Raw genomic sequence first — 21,323 nt, 5'->3', positions numbered from 1 at the left:
TTTTATTTTTCTCGTGATAGTGGTTGTGTTCAAGTTGCAAATGCATTATTGAATATTCGTATCGACGATCTTGTTAAGGAAAAACTCATGGATTAATGTTCATGGCTCAATGAACCCAAATGAGATTTAGCACGATTCACTTGTAACTATGTAATACTCAACTTTTCTGTTTCATTAATTAACTTAATTTACATTATTTATCAGAAATATTAATGATTTTTTTATTGGTTGGGTTAGTTTTTTGTGATTGTGTTGTGAAATAAACAATCAAAATTATGTCTATTTAAAAAAAAAATTTAAAAAAAACAATGGAAAACACAATCTTGATATTTTATGAGTCTAAAGTAAAATAGTAAATTTAAAAGAATATGTAAACCAAATAAATGAGCTCTTTATTATTATTATTATTATTATTATTATTATTATTATATATATATATATATATATATATATGTAAATAGATAAAATTATATTGATATAACTTTTACCAATTATTATATTGTTAATAATTTTATATTGAAGTGAATTTTATCAATTCAGTTAATGAATTATAATTTTATATTACCTTGAATTTATATGTCCAATTTTGTTAAAATTAAATAACAATATAAAGATAATCAAGTTATTTATATTTTAATATATTTTCAAAATTACATATTATGTCAAACTTGATTTATACAAATGAAGTATCTAATAATTTTATACTATTATAAAATTTTATATATGTTATAGTTGTAAAAATTATATTAGTGTAATTTGATTCTTCACACACACTAAATAAACCAATAAAAAATTAATAAGGTAATTATTATATTAGTTTGTGATTGGATGATAATGTGAATACCTTATTTTCTAAATACCTTATTTTCTAAAAAAACAAACTATTTTACATACCTTATTTTCTAAATACCTTATTCTCTAAAAAAACAAACTACTTTACATACCTTATTTTCTAAAAAACAAAAGTTACATGTAAATAAGGTAAATTACTGATGTTGTAAATTATATATTATAGATGGTACAATTTATTGATTTAGTCTTCCATTTATCAAAGGTGTATCTCCACAGTTAGTATGCATGCAGGTGTTCTCTATGGGGAGACTGAACTATGTAGTAATAAAGAAATTCAAACTCATCAAAAAGGTGAAAGTTCCATTTAGATCCTTTACCACTTACTCTAACTCGCATCGAATAAAACCTTTTTATTCAATTTAACATAAATTTTAATAGAAAAATAACACAAAAACACCTTAAAAAATAACCTCTTTTTAATTTTTTTTTCTATATAAAGCATTGTCTAACTTCCTAGACAAGTTATATTTTATGGATCAAAATCTTCTGTCCCCAATTCCTGTCCCCTAACCCTGTCCCCCCAATCATAAAGTGCCACATCATTATATTTATTTTTATTTTTTTAAAAAAAATGTAACCAATTTGTTATGTAGCCTTCTTCCTCCTCCACCGCCACTGCTGCTGCGCTCCCTCTGCTGCCGCTGCGCTTCCTCTGTCGCCGCCACCCAGTGGCCAACTCTGTCAACCCCACAACGGACTCAATTTCCAGCCACGACGACAACGATTTCCGGCCACCGTATCACAAACTCAACGACGCCGGAACTCAACCCGCTGCCACCACTCCCGCGTCACAAATGTAGCCTTCTTCCTCCTCCACCGCTGCCGCCGTGCTCCCTCCGCCGCCGCCCACGACAAGGCTTCCGGATCGGACAGCCTCCACCTCTTCCCGCCCTCCGACGCCGCCGAAACGAAATCCCCCGCGAGAAGGCAGAGTCGCGGAGGGTTTCGTTTCGGCGGCGTCGGAGGGCGGGAAGAGGCGAAGGCTGTCCGATCCGGAAGCCTTGTCGTGGGCGGCGGCAGAAAGAGCACGGCGGCAGTGGTGGAGACAGGTGCGGCAGCAGTGGTGGAGGAGGAAGAAGGCTATAAAAAAAAATAAATAAATATAATGACATGGCACTTTATGATTGGGGGGACAGGAATTAGAGACAGGGATAGAAGATTTTTTATCCATATTTTATTCGGTTAAAAAATTTCAAATAACTTGTTCGTACAACAAGTCTTTTCAAGAACCTTCATTTCCAAACATGTCTATATGTACCTTGTCGTAATTGATATCAACTTAGACTTCGTCCACACAACTGTTTCCTCTCACTCTCTCGTTGTTTACATGTTGTTCTATTCTGTCTTCTTTTGATCGCATGGATCATGAGAAGAACGTGTGTGAAACAGAGGCGAACAAGCCTCTGCCACCTTTCTCACTTTCAACCCCAGAATCCTCACTCGCTCAACTCTACCCCAACACACCTGAAATTTTCACACGTTACAGTCCAAGTGTGATCAAAAGAATGGAAAATGACACGTGCCACACGTGCCATCAGAAGGGTCACTGGTCCTGGCACTGTCCACTCAAGTCCTCTAATGCAAGACCCTTCATCACCAACGATTCCCCTTGCGTCCACAACATATGGTGCCGCTGTGGCCACGGGCGTTGCGATGTGAGAACCGCAAAAAGTGTCAAAAACAGTGGCAGAAAGTACTACACTTGCCCCATCAAAAGGGTATGCAAATGGTTTCAACGATGATAACATAACACTTTCTCAGTTTTTGTTAAGTGTGCTTTTCGTTTGTTGTTTAGGGGGCGAAGTGTAAAGACTTTGTTAAATGGTGCGATGATCCCGTTGATGAGAGTGATTTGCAGCCTCCAGCGTTTAAGTATCCTGAGTGTGTGTGTCCTGCTGGAGTGTGTAGAAGGGTTAAAGCAATGCAGAACCTTGGTTCAGTTAAATACTGTTTTACTTGCCCTATTAAACAGGTATAATATATCATATGATTTGTTGTTTTTGAAGTTAAAATGCTTACCTTGACTTACAGTTTTTGTTTCGTGGGAATGGCAAGTTTTTGGATGATATTGGTTGCGATGATCAAATGAGGAATCTTACTGTTGGTGTGTAGTAAACACAAGCGTGTTTTGAGTTCTTAGTTCTTACTTATTTCTAGTTTTAACGGCTTGCTTTATTGTGAGTTATTGGTTTCTAACTTATTGTAACTTGGTATGGTGCAGAGAAAGTGAGAGAAGAAAAAAGTTTGAAATTTGAATCTCAAGAAACGTGTTAAGAAAGAAAGAAAATGAATTTTGTTTTTCTGACACAACTTTATCTCTCGTTTTTTCACTCTTTCTCCAACCAAATAATAAAAAATAGATTATTATCATTTTATCTTTCTTTAACAACAAAAGTTGATATAATGCAAGCAAAGTTTTACATCATTCAAATAAAAAAATGAACATAAATTTATATATAACAATTGTTTCTATTGGTCGAGAGATTTTTTTAGATAGGGTGATGTCTATGATGGAGAAGTTGGACAAGTAGTCCATGGATGGTGCATTTAAAATCACCATAGATATAATATTAAAAACAATGAATGGTTGAGATTGTGATTTAGTGAGAAAATATATTGTACACCTTCACACACTGGATAAAATTTCTGAATATTTTACTGAATTTTTTTTTAAATTACCTAAAAAAAACATGTATTACGATGACTGACGCAGCAGCTGTCACTTCCAGAACGGGCCGTTCTGAAACCAGAACGGCCCGTTCTAGATGAAAAAATAACACAGGAATAATGCACCAGAACGGGCCGTTCTAGAAAAAAAAAACACGTGATAAACTACACCAGAACGGGCCGTTCTGAAATCTGAACGGCCCGTTCCAGATTTAAAAATAACATATGATTACTTAAATCAGAACGGGCCGTTCTGATTTCGGAACGGCCCCTTCTGGCTACATATTTGTTTTTTTTTTTTTTCATTCTACTAAATCACATTTAAAATTTAAGTATAGTTTTTCAATTGAGCGAGATATGAAGCCCCTTCCTCAATGACATCAAACATCTTATGAATAAAGGCCAAAACTAGGCCTAATAAACTTAAAACCCAAAAAGTCTTATACTAAGGCCCATAATACAAGACCAAACAATATAAACTCCTATACTACCAAATATATGAGAAAGGTGGTCATCTATGTAAAGTCCAAGTAAAGAGAACCTTATGCCCATCAAACCCATTAGGCTCACTAAGCTCAAAAGCAATCAAAAGTCTAAAGGCCCATGAAGCCCAAAGCTAGGCCCAACAAGCTTAAAACCCAAAAAGTCTTATACTTAGGTCCATAATACAAGACCAAACAATATAAACTCCTATACTAAAGACCAAGTAAAGAGAACCTTAGGCCCACCAAACTCATTGGGCTCACTAAGCTCAGAAGCAGTCAAAAGCTCAAAGGCCCATGAAGCCCAAAACTAGGTCCAATAAGCTTAAAACCCAAAAAGTCATATACAAAGGCCCATAATACAAGACCAAGCAATATAAACTCCTATACTACCAAATATATGAGAAAGGTGGTCATCTATGTAAAGCCCAAGTAAAGAGAACCTTAGGCCCATCAAACCCATTGGGCTCATTAAGCTCAAAAGCAATAAAAAGTCCAAAGGCCCATGAAGCCCAAAACTAGGCCCAATAAGCTTAAAATCCAAAAAGTCTTATACTAAGGCCCATAATACAAGACCAAACAATATAAACTCCTATACTACCAAATATATGAGAAAGGTGGTCATCTATGTAAAGTCCAAGTAAAGAGAACCTTATGCTCATCAAACCCATTAGGCTCACTAAGCTCAAAAGCAATCAAAAGTCTAAAGGCCCATGAAGCCCAAAGCTAGGCCCAACAAGCTTAAAACCCAAAAAGTCTTATACTTAGGTCCATAATACAAGACCAAACAATATAAACTCCTATACTAAAGACCAAGTAAAGAGAACCTTAGGCCCACCAAACTCATTGGGCTCACTAAGCTCATAAGCAATCAAAAGCTCAAAGGCCCATGAAGCCCAAAACTAGGTCCAATAAGCTTAAAACCCAAAAAGTCATATACTAAGGCCCATAATACAAGACCAAGCAATATAAACTCCTATACTACCAAATATATGAGAAAGGTGGTCATCTATGTAAAATCCAAGTAAAGAGAACTTTAGGCCCATCAAACCCATTGGGCTCACTAAGCTCAAAAGCAATTAAAAGTCCAAAGGCCCATGAAGCCCAAAACTAGGCCCAATAAGCTTAAAACCCAAAAAGTCTTATACTAAGGCCCATAATACAAGACCAAACAATATAAACTCCTATACTGCCAAATATATGAGAAAGGTGGTCATCTATGTAAAGCCCAAGTAAAGAGAACCTTTGGCCCACCAAACTCATTGGGCTCACTAACCTAGTTTTGTACTTCATGGACCTTTGGGCTTTTGTTTTGGTCTTGTATTATGAGCCTTAGTATAAGACTTTTTGGGTTTTAAGCTTATTGGGCCTAGTTTTGGGCTTCATGGGCCTTTGGACTTTTGATTACTTCTGAGCTTAGTGAGCCTAATGGATTTGGTGGGCCTAAGGTTCTCTTTACTTGGGCTTTATATAGATGACCACCTTTCTCATATATTTGGTAGTATAGGAATTTATATTGTTTGGTCTTGTATTATGGGTCTTAGTATAAGACTTTTTGGATTTTAAGCTTATTGGGCCTAGTTTTGGGCTTTATGGGCCTTTGGGCTTTTGTTTACTTTTGAGCTTAGTGAGCCCAATGAGTTTGGTGGGCCTAAGGTTCTCTTTACTTGGGCTTTACATGGATGACCACCTTTCTCATATATTTGGTAGTATAGGAGTTTATAATGTTTGGTCTTGTATTATGGGCCTTAGTATAAGACTTTTTGGGTTTTAAGCTTATTGGGCCTAGTTTTGGGCTTCATGGGCCTTTGAGCTTTTGACTGCTTCTGAGCTTAGTGAGCCCAATGAGTTTGGTGGGCCTAAGGTTCTCTTTACTTGGTCTTTACATGGATGACCACCTTTCTCATATATTTGGTAGTATAGGAGTTTATAATGTTTGGTCTTGTATTATGGGCCTTAGTATAAGACTTTTTGGGTTTTAAGCTTATTGGGCCTAGTTTTGGGCTTTTGTTTACTTCTGAGCTTAGTGAGCCCAATGAGTTTGGTGGGCCTAAGGTTCTCTTTACTTAGACTTTACATGGATGACCGCCTTTCTCATATATTTGGTAGTATAGGAGTTTATAATGTTTGGTCTTGTATTATGAGCCTTAGTGGATGACAACTTTTCTTATATATTTGGTAGTACAAGAGTTTATATTGTTTGGTCTTGTATTATGGACCTTAGTATAAGATTTTTTGGGTTTAGGGCTTAGGGTGTAGATGTAATTTAGTAGAATGGAAAAAAATATATTATTTTGCTTTAAAAAATTCGTGTGACAAATTTGTAGTTAGAACGGGTCGTTCCGTTTTCAGAACGGCCCGTTCTGATTTAATTATTGATGTTTCATTTTTGAATTCGGAACGGGCCGTTCCGTTCCATTCGTCATGTGTTTTTTTGTCATCTGGAACGGCCCGTTTTGGTCCAATATTTATGTGTTATTTGTTCATTTGGAACGGCCCGTTCTGATTTCAGAACGGCCCATTCCGAGTGTCAGTAGCAGCTGCGTCTGTTGCCACGTGTTTTTTTTTTGGGTAATTTAAAAAAAAAAAAATCAGTAAAAAAATAAAAAATTTAGATCCAGTGTGGTAAGGTGTATTATGGTCTACTAGTTTAGATGCATCTAAGGGTGAAAATTGATGATGCACCCATGGACCACTTGTGAAAGTGGTCTTTAAGAGAATTCACCTTTAGATAGTATCTAAAAATAAAATTGTGAAAATTAACCTCACAACAGACAATATCTTACTAATGAGACATCTATATACATGTAATAACCCCGAATCTCAACATGAAATTCTCATCAATTTTCAGCATACACCGATGCATGGGACTTGGATATTTTTGTATTGGTATTGCTTTTGTTTATCTTGGATTTTATGGACTTCTTGTTCTGAAAAATTCATTTTTGTCATATATGTAATTTTGCTTGTATCTAATTCTTGTTCATATATATATATATATATATATATATATATATATATATTAATAATTTATATTTATATAACAAACAAGGCCAAGGATCTTGCGGTTACCTTGTGTGGGAGGATGAGTTGCTAGATAATGAAAGCACCGGGAGAGTGCGGCAAAGCTGTAAAAGAACTATTAATGTTTTTGGAGAAGGCAACCAAAGTGATCAAACTGACAATGAATTGGTTGAAAGGGGGAATTTGCTAGTAAATCATTCCAAAAAGGTGAGAATCATGGAAAGTTCTGAGGACTCAACGTTGATGGATGTATCTGACAAAGAACTTGAAGAGAGAGAAGATGCAGTACTAGAGGTATACCGTATACCCTTTCATTTTCCATAATTTTAAGATGATTTTCTGGATCTGGATTTTACTTCTTTACTAATTCAGTGTAATGTGATTCTATTGAGAAGGAAACGCCACCATTATCTTGTTTATCAGCTGCTTCAAGGATCAGTGGTGGACAGACTGTGTTTCCAGGGCACGAGTTTGCTGTTGCTGATACATCATTTGGTAGTGTTCATTTTCTTCCTTTCACTCATTTGGGTGAAGTTTTACATTGCTAACCAAAGGAAATGATGTTTATGGTATGTTTGGACGAGAAATTTTACAAATTCAAGGAATTTAAATTTTTTGGTATTTGAATTACTTTAATTTTAATTTTTATAATTTTTAAAATATTTTGTTTGGATAAAGTCAATTTAAATTTCATAAATTTTAAATTGTTAGGTTGAATATGGTAATTTGATTCCATCGTGATAAAATTAATTTTAAAAATATATTTATATGTTGAGAATTTTAAATTAAATTTTTAAAAAATAAATAATAGCTAATTTCTAAATATTTAATAATTTTAAAAATTAATATTAGGTAATATTTAATAATTTTAAAAATATTTTTGAATATTCAATAATAAAAAGAATGAAGAGATAAGAGATAAGATAAAATATATAAGTGAAATAAGAAAAACAAATATGAAAAATTTCAAATTCTTACTTTTTTAGAGAATTTAAAATTTTACTATTTCAAGAAATTTCACAAATACTTAAATTTTAAATTCTTTATAAATTCTTCATTCAAACAAGTATTTCACCTCAAAGAATTTGAAATTCTTCAAATAAATGAATTATTTCGTCTAAATTTCTTATCCAAACACACTATTAATTCTTTCTAGGCTTAATTATCCTTTTGTTCCTTTCCTGTTATCAACTGTGCTTTCTAATCACTTTTGGTGAAACTAAACAATAAAATTGTAAGTATAAAGAAAAAAGGTAAAATTGATGAAATTATAGGATAAAAAAATAATTAAATCTTCTTTTGACATGGATTCTAGAGAAGCCATGTGTGAAATTCACTTGATGTTTTTGCAGGTTTTTGTTCAATGAATTGGTTAGGTAGCCTTATTTTCTCTAGTCCACCACAAAGCTTGAAATTCCCCTCATCTCATCAGATTTTCTGCTGTGAGTGTGATTTCTTTACTTAGTTTTATGTATTGTGTCCACTTTGATTTTGCATTATTCAGGTGAACTCTCTCTACCCTCTGCTGGTGTTTTTCCATCCTTTAATCCAATAGGTGTTCCAAAACAAGCAAGTATTCCTGATGTTGATCCTTGTGGTGAACATAACCGGCTTGATATTATCAACCTCAGCAAACAAACCCAACTTTCAAGTGTTTGCTATACTGAGTTATCTAAAGATGTTTTTAGCCCCAGCAAATCAGCAAGCAGTGAAAGAAAACCAATGTCAAGGGCACATGACACTTTATTAGACGACATAGGCCCAAATGACAAACAATTCTGTGACCTTATCTGGCATTTCATAAGTCTCACATCATCGGTTGCACAATTGAACAAATCCATTCAATGTTCCCTTTCTCCTGAGGAACACAGTAAATGCCTTGAGGAGGAGAAAGCAAAATTTGCTCACATTCACTACCTCTATGTGAAAACCGAAGCTCTGTTCCAAGCTTCTGAGCAACGTAGACAATCACTTTGTAGAGAGATCTCTCACTTTGAGGCCATACTTTTTGAGAAACAAAACCAGTTGAAGTCCTATGAATTGGAAACTTTTAACATAGAAACTGAACTTGGTGATTTGAGAAGAACTATGTTGGAAGCTGATAATGCCTTGAAGGCTAGAACTGAACAAGCAAAGGTAGCAAGGAAACTCAGGGAAGAGAAAAAAACAAAACAAATTGAAGCCAAAACAACACTGGAAAAGGCCGTACTTGAATTAGAATATTAGTATAGTATTCATTAATAGTATAATATAATAGCATTTAACTTACGAAAGTGTATGAACTGGGGTAGTAGTAAATAATGTTAATTTAACTTATGCTTTTTTTTTTTTTAAAAAAAATCTTTTTTGGTCCCTGATAATATTTTTTGTTTCAATTTAGTCCCACTTTAATTTTAGGTCTCAATTTGGTCCCTAATAATTTAAATCATTGCAATTTGGGACTTTCGTCCAAATAATTTAAACGAGGTTAACTCTTGTTGACGTGGATGCTAGGTGGATGCCACGTAGATACATAGATGGATGCCAAATGACATGAATACACCTGAAACCAGAACGACCTGTTCTGAAACTAGAACGACCCGTTCTGAAACCAGAACGACTCGTTTTGCATGCACATGTTATGTGTTAATTTTATAACTGGAACTAGGCATGGCAACGGGGCGGGGCGGGGGCGGGCCCCCGCAAATTTAAACCACCCCCGCCCCCGAAATTTTTACCCAAATAATATTTTTTTTAAAAAAAATTACACATTTAACACCTGTGCATCTTTATTTACTGAACTAGACCCTTTTACTGTGCATGTTCAGAATTCGGTTCCCGGGGAACCGAATTCTGAGCTTCTATATTTTTTTTTTCTTCTCAGAATTCGGTTCCCCGGGAACCGAATTCTGAGTTATATTTAATTTTTTTCTCGCGTTTGTGGACCAATCTGGACAAATTTTGAAAGTGGAACAGCCCGTTCCGAAAGCAGAACGGGTCGTTCTCCTTAAAGCCACATAGTATTATTTTTTAAATTAAAACGGGCCGTTCTTGGGCCAAGAACGGCCCGTTCTTGTTTTAGAACGGGCCATTCCAGAGTAGAAATTTAAACAATTTTTTGAATCTGGAACGGCCTTGGAACGGCGCGTTCCAGAAGACGATTTTACGCATTATAAAGTGGTTTGGAACGGGCCGTTCTGGTTTTGGAACGGCCTGTTCTGGGCAAACAGTAAAAACGCTGGTTTTTCTATAAATAGGCCCTCTCCCCTTCATTTTTTTCACATGATTTCAGCCAACCTTCTCTCCTTTATTCCTTCCGTTTACCCCTTTTGAATCAGTTTCTTAGAATCACGTTCATTTCCTTTAAACCTTTCATAAAATGGCTTCTTCAATCTAAGTTATTGTTCATTCTGATGTTCCATTAACCAATGTCCGAATGAAGGAATCACCTTCTCCTCTCCATCTGCAAAATTAGTTCGTATCAAGAGAGGAATTACTCTAGAAAGGCTTCAAAGAGTCATTCACACAAAGCTACATCGACAAGATTCTGAGAGGGTCGCTACCATACATTTTCGGTACCCTATTAGACTTGGCCTAGGGGTTAGTAACTATACCTGTGTTGAGTTGACGGATGATGAAGACATTGAGGCACTTTTCAATGTTCACGATACTAATCAACTTCAATCAGGTATTGAATTATATGCTACATTTACTACAGTTGAATCACATGCACCACAAGTTTCACCTTCACGTTCACCTTACGAAATTTATCAAAGTTACCAGAACACTAACCCATATGGCCCTTCTTATGATATCCCCTCCAACTACGACATTGAGTCATACACACAGCTTTTAACTGGTCCAATCATGAACCTTAATCAAATACCTTCTCAGCCATTTGAGCAAGCTACACCTTCTGCTTCTCAACCCAATGTTGAAACCAACATTGAAGATCATGTTGTTGTTGGTCTCCCAACAGAAAATGTCTTTGATCCTTTTAGCGAGGACGAAGACGAAATTCTCTCTGCACATGAAGATGATGATGAAGAAACCCTCCCAATTCCAAATAATCCACCACTACAACCAGTAGCCATATACAACCCACCTCCACACTTTTTAGAGTTTCCCAATGAAATCCAACAAGACAGTGAGTATAGCCATTTGTTGGAGCGTGATATGGTTGTGTATCCACCTGTAACACTATTTGTTGGCCAACGCTTCCAAACAAAAGAATAAATGCAGGACGCCATAAATAAATTTCACATTGTCAACCATTGCACTTACAAGGTTAAACACTCAAACAGTAGTAGGCTTGTTATGGAATGCGTTCACCAGGATTGTGCCTGGAGATGTCGTGGTATATTGCGCACCAGGGAACAACATTGGGAAATCATGATCCTTGAGGGCCCCCACACATGTGTTTCCCCACTTATCTCCCAAGATCATAATAAATTGGGATCACAAATGATTGCTCAAAGCATTGGTGAAATTATTGAGGTTGATCCATCGGCATCCATTTCAACCATCATAACCCACATCAAGTCCACCATGGGTTATACAATTAGTTACAGAAAGGGATGGTTGGCCAAGCAACATACCATTGAGAATATCTTTGGAAACTGGGAGGAGTCGTACAACAAGTTACCAGGTATGTTGCAAGCAATGCAAATGTATGTTCCAGGTTTTATTTGGAAATTAAATACGCAACCGGCTTACCAAGGTGGCTTATTGGACGAGGGGAGTGTTATATTCAAAAGGTTATTTTGGACCTTTAAACCATGCATTGATGGTTTTTCCTTCTGCAAACCAATTGTACAAGTGGATGGTACCTTTTTATACGGGAGATACAAAGGTACACTATTGGTCGCAGTTGCGCAAGATGGTCGCAACAACATAATTCCTATTGCATTTGCTGTTGTTGAAGGTGAAACTAGCGATGCATGGTTTTTTTTTTATTAAGAACTTAAGGCGGTATGTAACACCGCAAGATGGGTTGTGCCTTATTTCTGATCGTCATGAAGCTATTCGAAGTGCATACTCAAGAAATGGAAGTGGCTGGATGGAAAACAATTTTGTCCATGTCTATTGTATTCGACATATTGCACAAAATTTCATGCGACGATTCAAAAATGCAGCACTGAAGAAGGATGTCGTCAATATGGGTAAGTTTATCATTACTTTTTTAAAAGCATTTGATTATTACTTTTCATTATTTAATATTTTTTTTGCAGCCTACGGGATGACTGAACCTATATTCTTTTACTATTACAACATAGTAAGAGATACTAATGTTGAAGCAGCTCAATGGTTACACAACATTCCTAGGGAAAAATGGACACTAGCATGGGACAATGGACGACGTTGGGGACACATGACAATAAACCTAGCTGAGTCAATTAATTCCGTATTGAAGAAAACACGAAATTTGCCAATTTGTTCCATGGTAATGGCCACATACACTCGTTGCAACAAGTTTTTCGTTCAAAGAGGTAGGGAAGTGGATGCAATGATTAATGCTGGACATTTCTACTCGGAAATTGCAAATAAAACTATTCAAGATGCACAGTCTAAGGCAAATACTCATAGAGTTATCAGCTTTGACAGATCAAGCAGTAGATTTGTAGTGGAAGAAATGCAACATTCCAGAGAAGTTCGACCAGCTGGGAGATTTGCAGTAAGGCTTGATGAATTGTGGTGTGATTGTGGCAAGTTTTAGAAAGTTCATATCCCTTGCTCACATGTACTTGCTTCATGCTTACATGCACATCACGACTATGAAAGGTACATATCTCCCATATATACCTTACAACAAGTTGCAAAGGTATACGAAGGACAGTTTGGAGAGCTTCGACATGAAGATTATTGGCCTACTTACACTGGTCCAACATTGTGGCCAAATCCAGAATTGAAGAGAACTTCCAAGGGTCAACCAAAGTCCACTAGGATTAGAACTGAGATGAATATTAGAGAGCAACATAGTCATGTAAAAAATTGTTCTTATTGTCACACTCCTGGTCACACTAGGAAGACATGTCTGAATATTAGTCATGGATGTAGTTCCCGCCACCATTGATCATTATTGTTGTAATCAGTTGTAATAAATTTATTTAGTTATGTAATATTAAAGTTAATTACTTGGTGTTAGTATCGGATACTACGTTGTGTTTTGTGTTGAAATCGTATATTGTGTTCGCTACAATACTTATAATTATAATAGTTTATAACCTTCTTAGTGCATTAAATGTAAAAATGCATAACATTAAAATTCATATTACATTGATAAAGACACATAGTACATTAAAATAAAAAAACAATAACATTAACATAGAGTGATTTATATACATTTTTCAATCTCCGTAATGATGTCCAGTTCCACAACGAGGGCGACGTCTATTACGGCCTAGATTACGCCGTGGAGGTTGTTGCTTAGAAGGATTTGGTTCATCATCAACCACCGGATGTTGAAATGGTGCTGAAGAACTTCCAGGTTCATTATCGAATTCTGGTCGATAAAGAGATCGCATGTATGATTGTGCTGAAGATGGAGTTCTAAAATCTACTCCAAACAAATTTGTATAAAAATCCTTTGAAGTTGTTGCAAATGAATGTCGGCTGTCAATTATGTTTTCTTCAAGAGTGACGTAGTGACGATTTGATACATGCTGACGAGTCTCTTCATGCGATCGCATGGAAGTTCCACCAGTCTCAAATGTTGTGGAAGTCCTTCATTGTTGATGGGTCCTTGGATCTTGTAGTAGTCGTGGCACAAATAAAAAATAGATGGAATTGGCCATGTACCATTCCATGTATTCTCGTGTGTGAAACAGTGGGCCTTGCATTGGATGACCCATCAATGTGTGCTCATGTCTATTATTCCATATGTCGATCCATTGAGCATGTCTTGTAACTCAATTTTCATCTTGTCTTCCCCTCATGTCAATGTTGTGCAGGTTATCCAAATTATTCGGTGGAGAAGGGACATCCTAGAAGAGACGAAACTGCAATTTCACTCTATCAGATTGGTGCCATTCAACAATTGCAAAACAAATAATGGAGGTGCATGACGAAACTGGCATGATTCCGAGATAGGTGGAGCACATTTCCTCCCAGTCATATAATGTTGGGCCAATGACTGGTAAACCATCAACTCGTAAGCCAAGTTGAAGTGCAACATCCTCCAGTGTTATGGTGCACTCTCCAGTTGGAAAATGAAATGTATGAGTCTCATGTCTCCATCTTTCAACCAAAGCTGTGATTAATGCGTGATCCACTTTCAGATGTCTGAGGTTTGCAACCCCAGAAAACCAACTTTCTCTAGTATAGGAACAATTAGAGGGTGGGGTTCTGACATTTAATGACAGTAAGAACAAATAATATTCTCAGTCTCCTGCAATAATTACCAAAATTAGTACTAATTTGTTAAAATTTCATTGAAATTTAAAGTAAATAACGAAAGTGCTAAACTTACCGTTCTACCAATGAAGGTAGACCTATGCTCATTTTGCTTCCACAACAACATTTTTGATATTTGGTTAATGAAAATTGAACCAAAATAATAATTTCTTACTATGAAGGTGAATCAGAAGCAGTACAGGGAAGGAATAAAGGAGAGAAAGTTGGTTGAAATCGTATGGAAAAATGAAGGGGAGAGGGCCTATTTATAGGAAAACCAGCATTTTTACTGTTTGCCCAGAACGGGTCATTCCAAAACCAGAACGGCCTGTTCCAAACCACGTTATAATGCGTAAAATCGTCTTCTGGAACGGGCCGTTCCAAGGCCGTTCCAATTTCAAAAAATTGTTTAAATTTCTATTCTGGAACGGCCCGTTCTAAAATAAGAACGGTCCGTTCTTGGGCCAATTAAAAAATAATACTCCGTGGCTTTAAGGAGAAAGACCCGTTCTGCTTTCGGAACGGGTCGTTCTACTTTCAAAATTTGTCCAGATTGGTCCACAAACGCGAAAAAAAATGAACAAATAAATATAACTCTGAATTCGGTTCCCGGGGAACCGAATTCTGAGAAGAAAAAAAAAATATATAGAAGCTCAGAATCCGGTTCCCCGGGAACCGAATTTTGAACAAGCACAGTAAAAGGGTCTAGTTCAGTAAATAAAGATGCACAGGTGTTAAATGTGTAATGTTTTTTTAAAAAAAATATTATTTTGGTAAAAATTTCCTCCGCCCCCCGCCCCCGATACCCGTTGGGGATAAAATCTAGGTCCCCATCCCTGCCCCCGGCGGGGTTCAGGTTTCCCCGCCCCGCCCCCGGCCCCGCTCCTATTTTTCTTCTTCTTTTTTTATTTTAAATAAATATGAACAATTTAAAAAAAATTAAAAGAAAAGTAAAATAATATAAATTTTTACATATAAATATTTATAATTTTGGTTTATATATATATACAAATAATTTTTTAATTATATTATTAAGCGGGGCGGGGACGGGGGTGGGTATGGGGGCGGGGGCTAGGTGGGTATTAACATCCCCGCCACCGCCCCCCGCCCCCGATTTTATCAATCGGGGAAAACCCGAACCCGAACCCGAACCCGATAAACACGGATTTCCCCATTCAAATCGTGACAGGTTCGGGCGGGTACCCACGGGGGCGGGTTAGATTGCCATGCCTAACTGGAACGGACCGTTCCAAATGCAAATTTAACACAACATAAGTGCAGTAAAACGGGCCGTTCTGAAACCAGAACGGGTCGTTCTACTGTTAGAACGGGCCGTTCTGAATTTAGAACGGCCCGTTCTAGAATGCCAACTTCATGCTTTTTATTGTATTTTTTTATTATATCTATATTAATAAAAATATAATAAATAAAAAATATAATAAATTAATATTCATTTATGAATAAAACTAAAAAAAAATCAAATAAAATAAGACCTTCCAAAATCTTTCTTTGATTTAAACTTATCCAGTTCAAAATCTTGACTAAAATGCCGCAATGTGATTCAAAAATTGAAAATAAAAATTCATAATATATCATAAATTCAAAGACAGAAACATGGTTCAGAAACTGAAAACAAAAATTCAGAACATAACATATACTAAAAGAGTTCAAAGAAATTATTGAGAAAAGAAATCATCTAGGTAACGCTGAAGGGAAACCCTAAACTACAAAAATTCAGGTTGTACCTCCTCAAGAACAGGTTGTTATTTTTGGGGTACATCATCAATGTCTTCAAGGGGAAACACCGTTTCGTTTCATCCTTGACTGTATAGTGTCAATTTAGTAGTAAGTTGTTCACTCTAGTTTGACTAACAATGAAATAAAACTTGTTATCATTGTCCTTAGTGATACACTGCATCGTCCTTAATGGTATAGCCCAAATGTTTAGCAATTGAAGTTATCAATCTTCATTAACAATATTACTAAATCTAGTGTTTGAAATGCTTTGTACTTTGGTTTTTTTTTCACGAAATTCTGGAACCGTTTCAGGTACAAAATTTACACACTAATAGTGTAACCAGAATAGGTCATTCTGGTTTCAGAACGGGTCGTTCTGGTTCTAGGTGTATTCAAGTATTTTGAGATCCACCTACGTGGCATCTACATGGCATCTACCTGACATCCACGTGGCCACCAGTTAACTCATTTAAATCATTTAGACAGAAGTCTCAAATTGCAATGATAAATTATTGGGGACCAAATTAAAACCTAAAATTAAAGTGAGACTAAATTAAAACAAAAAAATATTATAAAGACCAAAAGAGGTTTTTAACTTTTTTTTTTTAAAATTATTTTCTCTTCGTTCATGCAAAATCAATCTCACGTTTTTATCGTGTAATTAGTACTAGTAGTGTTATATCAATCATTTGCCACGTCATTCCCCCTCGAATATTTTGGAATTAAATCAAAAAGACAATATATATACTTTTTTCCTGGATTATTTTTATTTATTTATTTATACATTTCTTCTTTATTTTTCTATTTCCCAAACCAAACTTGCCATTAAGTTGGGCCGAAAAAATCCCGAAAGACCACGTGTTACACGCGTTACCACCAAACGTGCCAAAACAAAAGCAACACCAAAAGGCAAAATAAAATAAAACTAAAAAAAGAAGAAAAAAAAACCTGGAAAACAGAAAGAAAAAAAAAATGAAGAAATAAGGAAAGAAACTTTCCAAACTCCAATCTTCTCTACATCTCACACTGTCCGATTCCTTACAATCACATCCTTAGTTTTATTCATTTATTATTATTATTATTATTATTATTATTTATTTATTTATTTATTTATTTGTGTGTTTAACGACTATTCGCTAAGAAGCATAAATAAACTCTTTTGTGTGATGACGACGTGCGCGTTCTTCAACACATCGGGAATCATCGCCGGCGATCGCCTTCACCGCCGCCGGTAGGTAGCAATTTGGCTTCCACAGTTCGACGTCCGATGGAACCGTAATTCCCAAAACGACACGAGTCTCTTCCCGCAATCCCGTCGTTTACGCCCTCCCTCCCACGTTCCCGGTCGTTTCCGCGTTTCGTTGACGGAAAAGCCGAACCCCTCCGAAAGTAAAAGCACGCGCACTCTCTCTCTCTCTCTCTCTTATTCTCTTATTCGATCCCTATTAAAGCGAATTCCGTTATTTCCGCACCCGCATTCGAAACCGCTTTTTGCCTTTTGGGAATTGGGAAAGCGTTTGGAATGGGGATGAAGAAGGCGTCGCCGGTGACGATGGATCACGTGTTGCTGGCGTCGCAGGAGACGAAGGAAGCGAGGGAGGTGAGGATTCGGTGCCTCTTCGATTTCTTCGACAGGGAGAATCGCGGGTTCTTGGATTACGAGCACATTGAGGAGGGTCTCTCGGCGCTGCAGATTCCGGCCGAGTATAAATACGCCAAGGATTTGCTTAACGCTTGCGATGCCAACAAGGATGGGAGAGTGGATTACCACGAGTTCAGGAAGTACATGGACAACAAGGAGTTGGAGCTTTATCGCATTTTTCAGGCCATTGATGTTGCGCATAATGGTTGCATTTTGCCCGAGGAGCTCTGGGAGGCACTTGTAAGAGCAGGCATGTTCATTTTTTTGCAAATTCACTCTCCAATTTTCATCCATTTTTTCATTATGTTTCCATGTTGGTTTGTTTGAGACAGAATTGTGTGTAACTTGCTGTCTAAATCTCACATTCACAAGTAATATCGTAGTATAGTTAAATTAGTGTATATAAGTGAGAGCAGATGGAGTTGGGATAGGTCTGAATTAAAATTCTAAGATAGGATCAGAGTCTATTATAAAAGTTGTTATTAGGCTTATGAGTCACCTCACTCACCTGTTATTGGGCTGTTACTGATCAACTCAACTACAGATGTGTAGTCCTCGGCCTGAGAGAATGTGTTAGAGTGATGTAATCAAAATGGTACATTTTAGTGGGGGACATCTTTCACTTCGTAAACTAGATTTAAGGGTTGAGTTTTGCTTAAATCAAAATTGTAAGACTTGCATCTAGTTTGGGTTGGCCGGGACAATGAATCATATGTTTAATTAAAAGAAGGCAGATTTCAACCAGGGCGCTATGTTTAATAAAAAGGAAAACGTTAATTGTTTGATACTAGGCTATGTGCATCTTCTTGGTATTTTGTGTTAAATTCGGAGAAGTCCTGATTACATTTGCTGATGTAGTGGTGCCAACGTTGCACTTTTTGGCATATTTCTTTCTGATGAAAGCAATTTAACTATAAGATTTGCTTACCTGTAAAGGCTCTGGTTGCATTGTAGAAAGTTGAACGGGAAAGGAAAGTGAAAAACACCTATTAAAAATCTTTCCTTTACATGTAGTCTTCTTAAGAGTCTATTTAGATACAAGTTTAGAAGATTTTTTGAGAATTTCTTTACTGAAAATAAAAAGTTTTTTTTCAGTACACAAGTTCTCAAAAACATTAGTTACATGAACTACTGTTAAATTTCAGAGTACTCATAAAACATTAATGAGTTGCTCTGTGTAACTTTATTTCTAAGCTCATCTGGCCTTGTTTGATTGACAAATTACACAAGTTTGCCATTTTGTTTTTGTCTGCCCACAGTACACAATGGACAACATACAGAATACAGGTCCTTTGCTTTCTATCTGATTGAAAATGTTGAATTTGGATTGAAGGTTGCTAATTTATTTAGTGGATTATTGTTGTGACTTAGGTTTTCAGTTTTCTTGATTTTGTGATGTACTTTGGTGGTTATTTCATTCAATAACCTAGACTCTGTTGTAGGGATTAAGATTGAGGATGAGGAACTCGCCCGTTTTGTTGAGCGTGTTGATAAGGATAATAATGGTGTTATAACATTTGAAGAATGGAGGGATTTTCTGTTGCTTTACCCTCATGAAGCAACCATTGAGAACATCTACCATTATTTGGAGCGGATGTGTATGGTTGATATTGGGGAACAGACTGTTATTCCAGCAGGCATTGGTAAGCACATTCATGCAAGCAGGTATCTGATTGCAGGAGGAGTAGCAGGTGCAGCATCACGCACAGCAACTGCACCCCTTGATCGTCTAAAGGTTGTGTTGCAAGTCCAAACAAAACGAGCTCATATAATGCCTGCAATAAAAGACATATGGAAAGAAGGTCGTTTCTTGGGATTTTTTCGAGGCAATGGCTTGAATGTAGTTAAGGTGGCCCCTGAGAGTGCTATTAGATTTTATACCTATGAGACGCTGAAGACCGTCATTTCAAGTGCCAAAGGGGGAGAGGCAAAGGGTGATATTGGAGGTACGGGGCGGCTGCTAGCTGGTGGTCTTGCTGGTGCTGTAGCTCAAACCGCAATATATCCCTTGGATCTTGTTAAAACACGACTACAAACCTTTGCTTGTGAAAGTGGTAGATTCCCCAATCTTGGAACCCTTTCAAAAGATATATGGGTTCAGGAAGGACCCCGAGCATTTTATAGGGGATTGATTCCTTCTCTTCTTGGGATTATCCCTTATGCTGGCATAGATCTTGCTGCGTATGAAACCTTGAAAGATATGTCCAAGACGTATATTCTTCATGATGGAGGTTAAAATATAAAATCTTATTCAAATGTGATTGTCCATATCAGATATTTCCTTCCCTTGTGTATTTAAATTCTGTGGTTTTCTGTAGAACCTGGCCCTCTAGTACAATTAGGATGCGGCACTGTATCTGGAGCTCTTGGAGCAACATGTGTTTACCCACTGCAGGTGGTTAGAACAAGGTAAACTTTGGCTGTAAAATGTCTTCAATTGTTGTTTAAAAATATATAGTAACTTTTACCGTTTTGGCTTTCCATGGAAATTACAAAATGAAACCCTTGTTGATTTCAGAATGCAGGCCCAACGCTCTTACAAGGGAATGGCTGATGTATTCAGGAAAACCTTGGAACATGAAGGCTTTAGAGGATTCTACAAAGGAATATTTCCTAACTTACTCAAAGTTGTACCTTCAGCAAGCATCACCTACATGGTTTACGAGTCTATGAAAAAAAGTTTGGATTTGGACTGAAAAAATTTACTTCTTGGTAATTAATCTTATTGACATGGCTGACCGTTGCAACTACATATTGGGATTGGTTTTGCAATGAAGACGTTGATGACAAGAATAAAAGCCTACAATTGATTATTGAGACAATTGTCTAAACTCATTTTTATTTAAATAGCATTAGATTCTTCAAAATTCTTGAGAGGACAAAATTGGTTTGTCCTGCATGGTGCTTCATTAAACTAATTTGAAGCTTCATATCAATTAGCTGAATTTTTGTATTATAGAGAAGCATATTATACTCAGTTAGGATCCGATTTTGTAATTGTAATTTGTAATATTTAGTGGCTCAGATTGATCATCTTACTCTTTAAATTAATACTTCCATTTATTCCTGCCCCATTATTTGTTCGATTACTTTTGAGTTGGTAGAAATTTTTGGAATTATACCTTTTTTGTGCTGTAATTTTTTACTATTTCAAAAGCTTTCTTGTCCCACGTTGATTGTTTTAGTCTATCTTCAAGTATATAGTCTTGGTTCGATTTCAAGAGGATAGTAGTTGAGGTGGCTTTTGCATGAGTATTTTTGCTCTTTGATGCACGGTTAACTTGACTTAACAAAATAGACATTTCATCTCCAATTTTGCCCCATTATTTGTTCGATTACTTTTGAGTTGGTAGAAATTTTTAGGAATTGTACCTTGTTTATGCTGTAATTTTTTAGCATTTCAAAAGCTTTCTTGTCCCACGTTTATTGTTTTAGTCTATCTTTAAGTATATATAGTTTTGGTTCGATTTCAAGAGGCTAGTAGTTGAGGTGGATTTTACATGAGTACTTTTGCTCTTTGATTCACGTTTATCTAGACTTAACAAAAT

The 21,323-nt window shown here is 36.4% G+C and overlaps 4 protein-coding genes across 4 annotated transcripts; all 4 read left to right on the top strand.

Annotated features, from left to right (window-relative positions):
• The first annotated feature begins 1,760 nt into the window (after positions 1 to 1,760).
• LOC145956710 (uncharacterized) lies at positions 1,761 to 3,240 on the top strand. The gene is made up of 2 exons (XM_083072254.1): positions 1,761 to 2,570; positions 2,648 to 3,240. Exons 1-2 carry the CDS (start codon positions 2,211 to 2,213, stop codon positions 2,828 to 2,830), a joined length of 543 nt encoding a protein of 180 aa, XP_082928380.1. The 5' UTR covers positions 1,761 to 2,210; the 3' UTR covers positions 2,831 to 3,240.
• Positions 3,241 to 7,241: 4,001 nt separating this feature from the next.
• On the top strand, positions 7,242 to 9,667 carry LOC145957173 (uncharacterized). The gene is made up of 3 exons (XM_083073389.1): positions 7,242 to 7,319; positions 7,421 to 7,558; positions 8,478 to 9,667. The coding sequence occupies exons 1-3, from the start codon at positions 7,242 to 7,244 to the stop codon at positions 9,249 to 9,251; spliced, it is 990 nt and encodes a 329-aa protein (XP_082929515.1). The 3' UTR covers positions 9,252 to 9,667.
• Positions 9,668 to 11,240: 1,573 nt separating this feature from the next.
• Positions 11,241 to 12,720, top strand: LOC145957172 (uncharacterized). Its single transcript, XM_083073388.1, has 4 exons — positions 11,241 to 11,652; positions 11,875 to 11,928; positions 12,026 to 12,166; positions 12,236 to 12,720. Exons 1-4 carry the CDS (start codon positions 11,241 to 11,243, stop codon positions 12,718 to 12,720), a joined length of 1,092 nt encoding a protein of 363 aa, XP_082929514.1.
• Positions 12,721 to 17,105: 4,385 nt separating this feature from the next.
• Positions 17,106 to 20,849, top strand: LOC109792075 (calcium-dependent mitochondrial ATP-magnesium/phosphate carrier protein 2). Its single transcript, XM_020351461.3, has 4 exons — positions 17,106 to 18,025; positions 19,218 to 20,006; positions 20,094 to 20,184; positions 20,294 to 20,849. The coding sequence occupies exons 1-4, from the start codon at positions 17,656 to 17,658 to the stop codon at positions 20,469 to 20,471; spliced, it is 1,428 nt and encodes a 475-aa protein (XP_020207050.1). The 5' UTR covers positions 17,106 to 17,655; the 3' UTR covers positions 20,472 to 20,849.
• Positions 20,850 to 21,323: the final 474 nt, after the last annotated feature.

The sequence above is a fragment of the Cajanus cajan genome, chromosome 4 (genome assembly GCF_000230855.2).
Source record: "Cajanus cajan strain Asha chromosome 4, NIPB_CcT2T_4, whole genome shotgun sequence".
Classification (NCBI taxonomy): Eukaryota; Viridiplantae; Streptophyta; class Magnoliopsida; order Fabales; family Fabaceae; genus Cajanus; species Cajanus cajan.
This window is presented reverse-complemented; position numbering and strand designations above follow the sequence as displayed.

Excerpts from the sequence above, each read along its gene's own strand:
- LOC145956710 (XM_083072254.1), top strand. The coding sequence starts at position 2,211 with ATGGATCATGAGAAGAACGTGTGTGAAACAGAGGCGAACAAGCCTCTG. Across the intron at positions 2,571-2,647 it reads ACACTTGCCCCATCAAAAGG|GGGGCGAAGTGTAAAGACTT; the intron begins GTATGCAAATGG and ends TTTGTTGTTTAG.
- LOC145957173 (XM_083073389.1), top strand. The coding sequence starts at position 7,242 with ATGGAAAGTTCTGAGGACTCAACGTTGATGGATGTATCTGACAAAGAA. Across the intron at positions 7,320-7,420 it reads GAGAAGATGCAGTACTAGAG|GAAACGCCACCATTATCTTG; the intron begins GTATACCGTATA and ends TCTATTGAGAAG. Across the intron at positions 7,559-8,477 it reads CTTTCACTCATTTGGGTGAA|TTTCTTTACTTAGTTTTATG; the intron begins GTTTTACATTGC and ends CTGTGAGTGTGA.
- LOC145957172 (XM_083073388.1), top strand. The coding sequence starts at position 11,241 with ATGCAGGACGCCATAAATAAATTTCACATTGTCAACCATTGCACTTAC. Across the intron at positions 11,653-11,874 it reads GTCGTACAACAAGTTACCAG|TTGCGCAAGATGGTCGCAAC; the intron begins GTATGTTGCAAG and ends TATTGGTCGCAG. Across the intron at positions 12,167-12,235 it reads GAAGGATGTCGTCAATATGG|CCTACGGGATGACTGAACCT; the intron begins GTAAGTTTATCA and ends TTTTTTTTGCAG.
- LOC109792075 (XM_020351461.3), top strand. The coding sequence starts at position 17,656 with ATGGGGATGAAGAAGGCGTCGCCGGTGACGATGGATCACGTGTTGCTG. Across the intron at positions 18,026-19,217 it reads GGAGGCACTTGTAAGAGCAG|GGATTAAGATTGAGGATGAG; the intron begins GCATGTTCATTT and ends ACTCTGTTGTAG. Across the intron at positions 20,185-20,293 it reads CTGCAGGTGGTTAGAACAAG|AATGCAGGCCCAACGCTCTT; the intron begins GTAAACTTTGGC and ends TGTTGATTTCAG.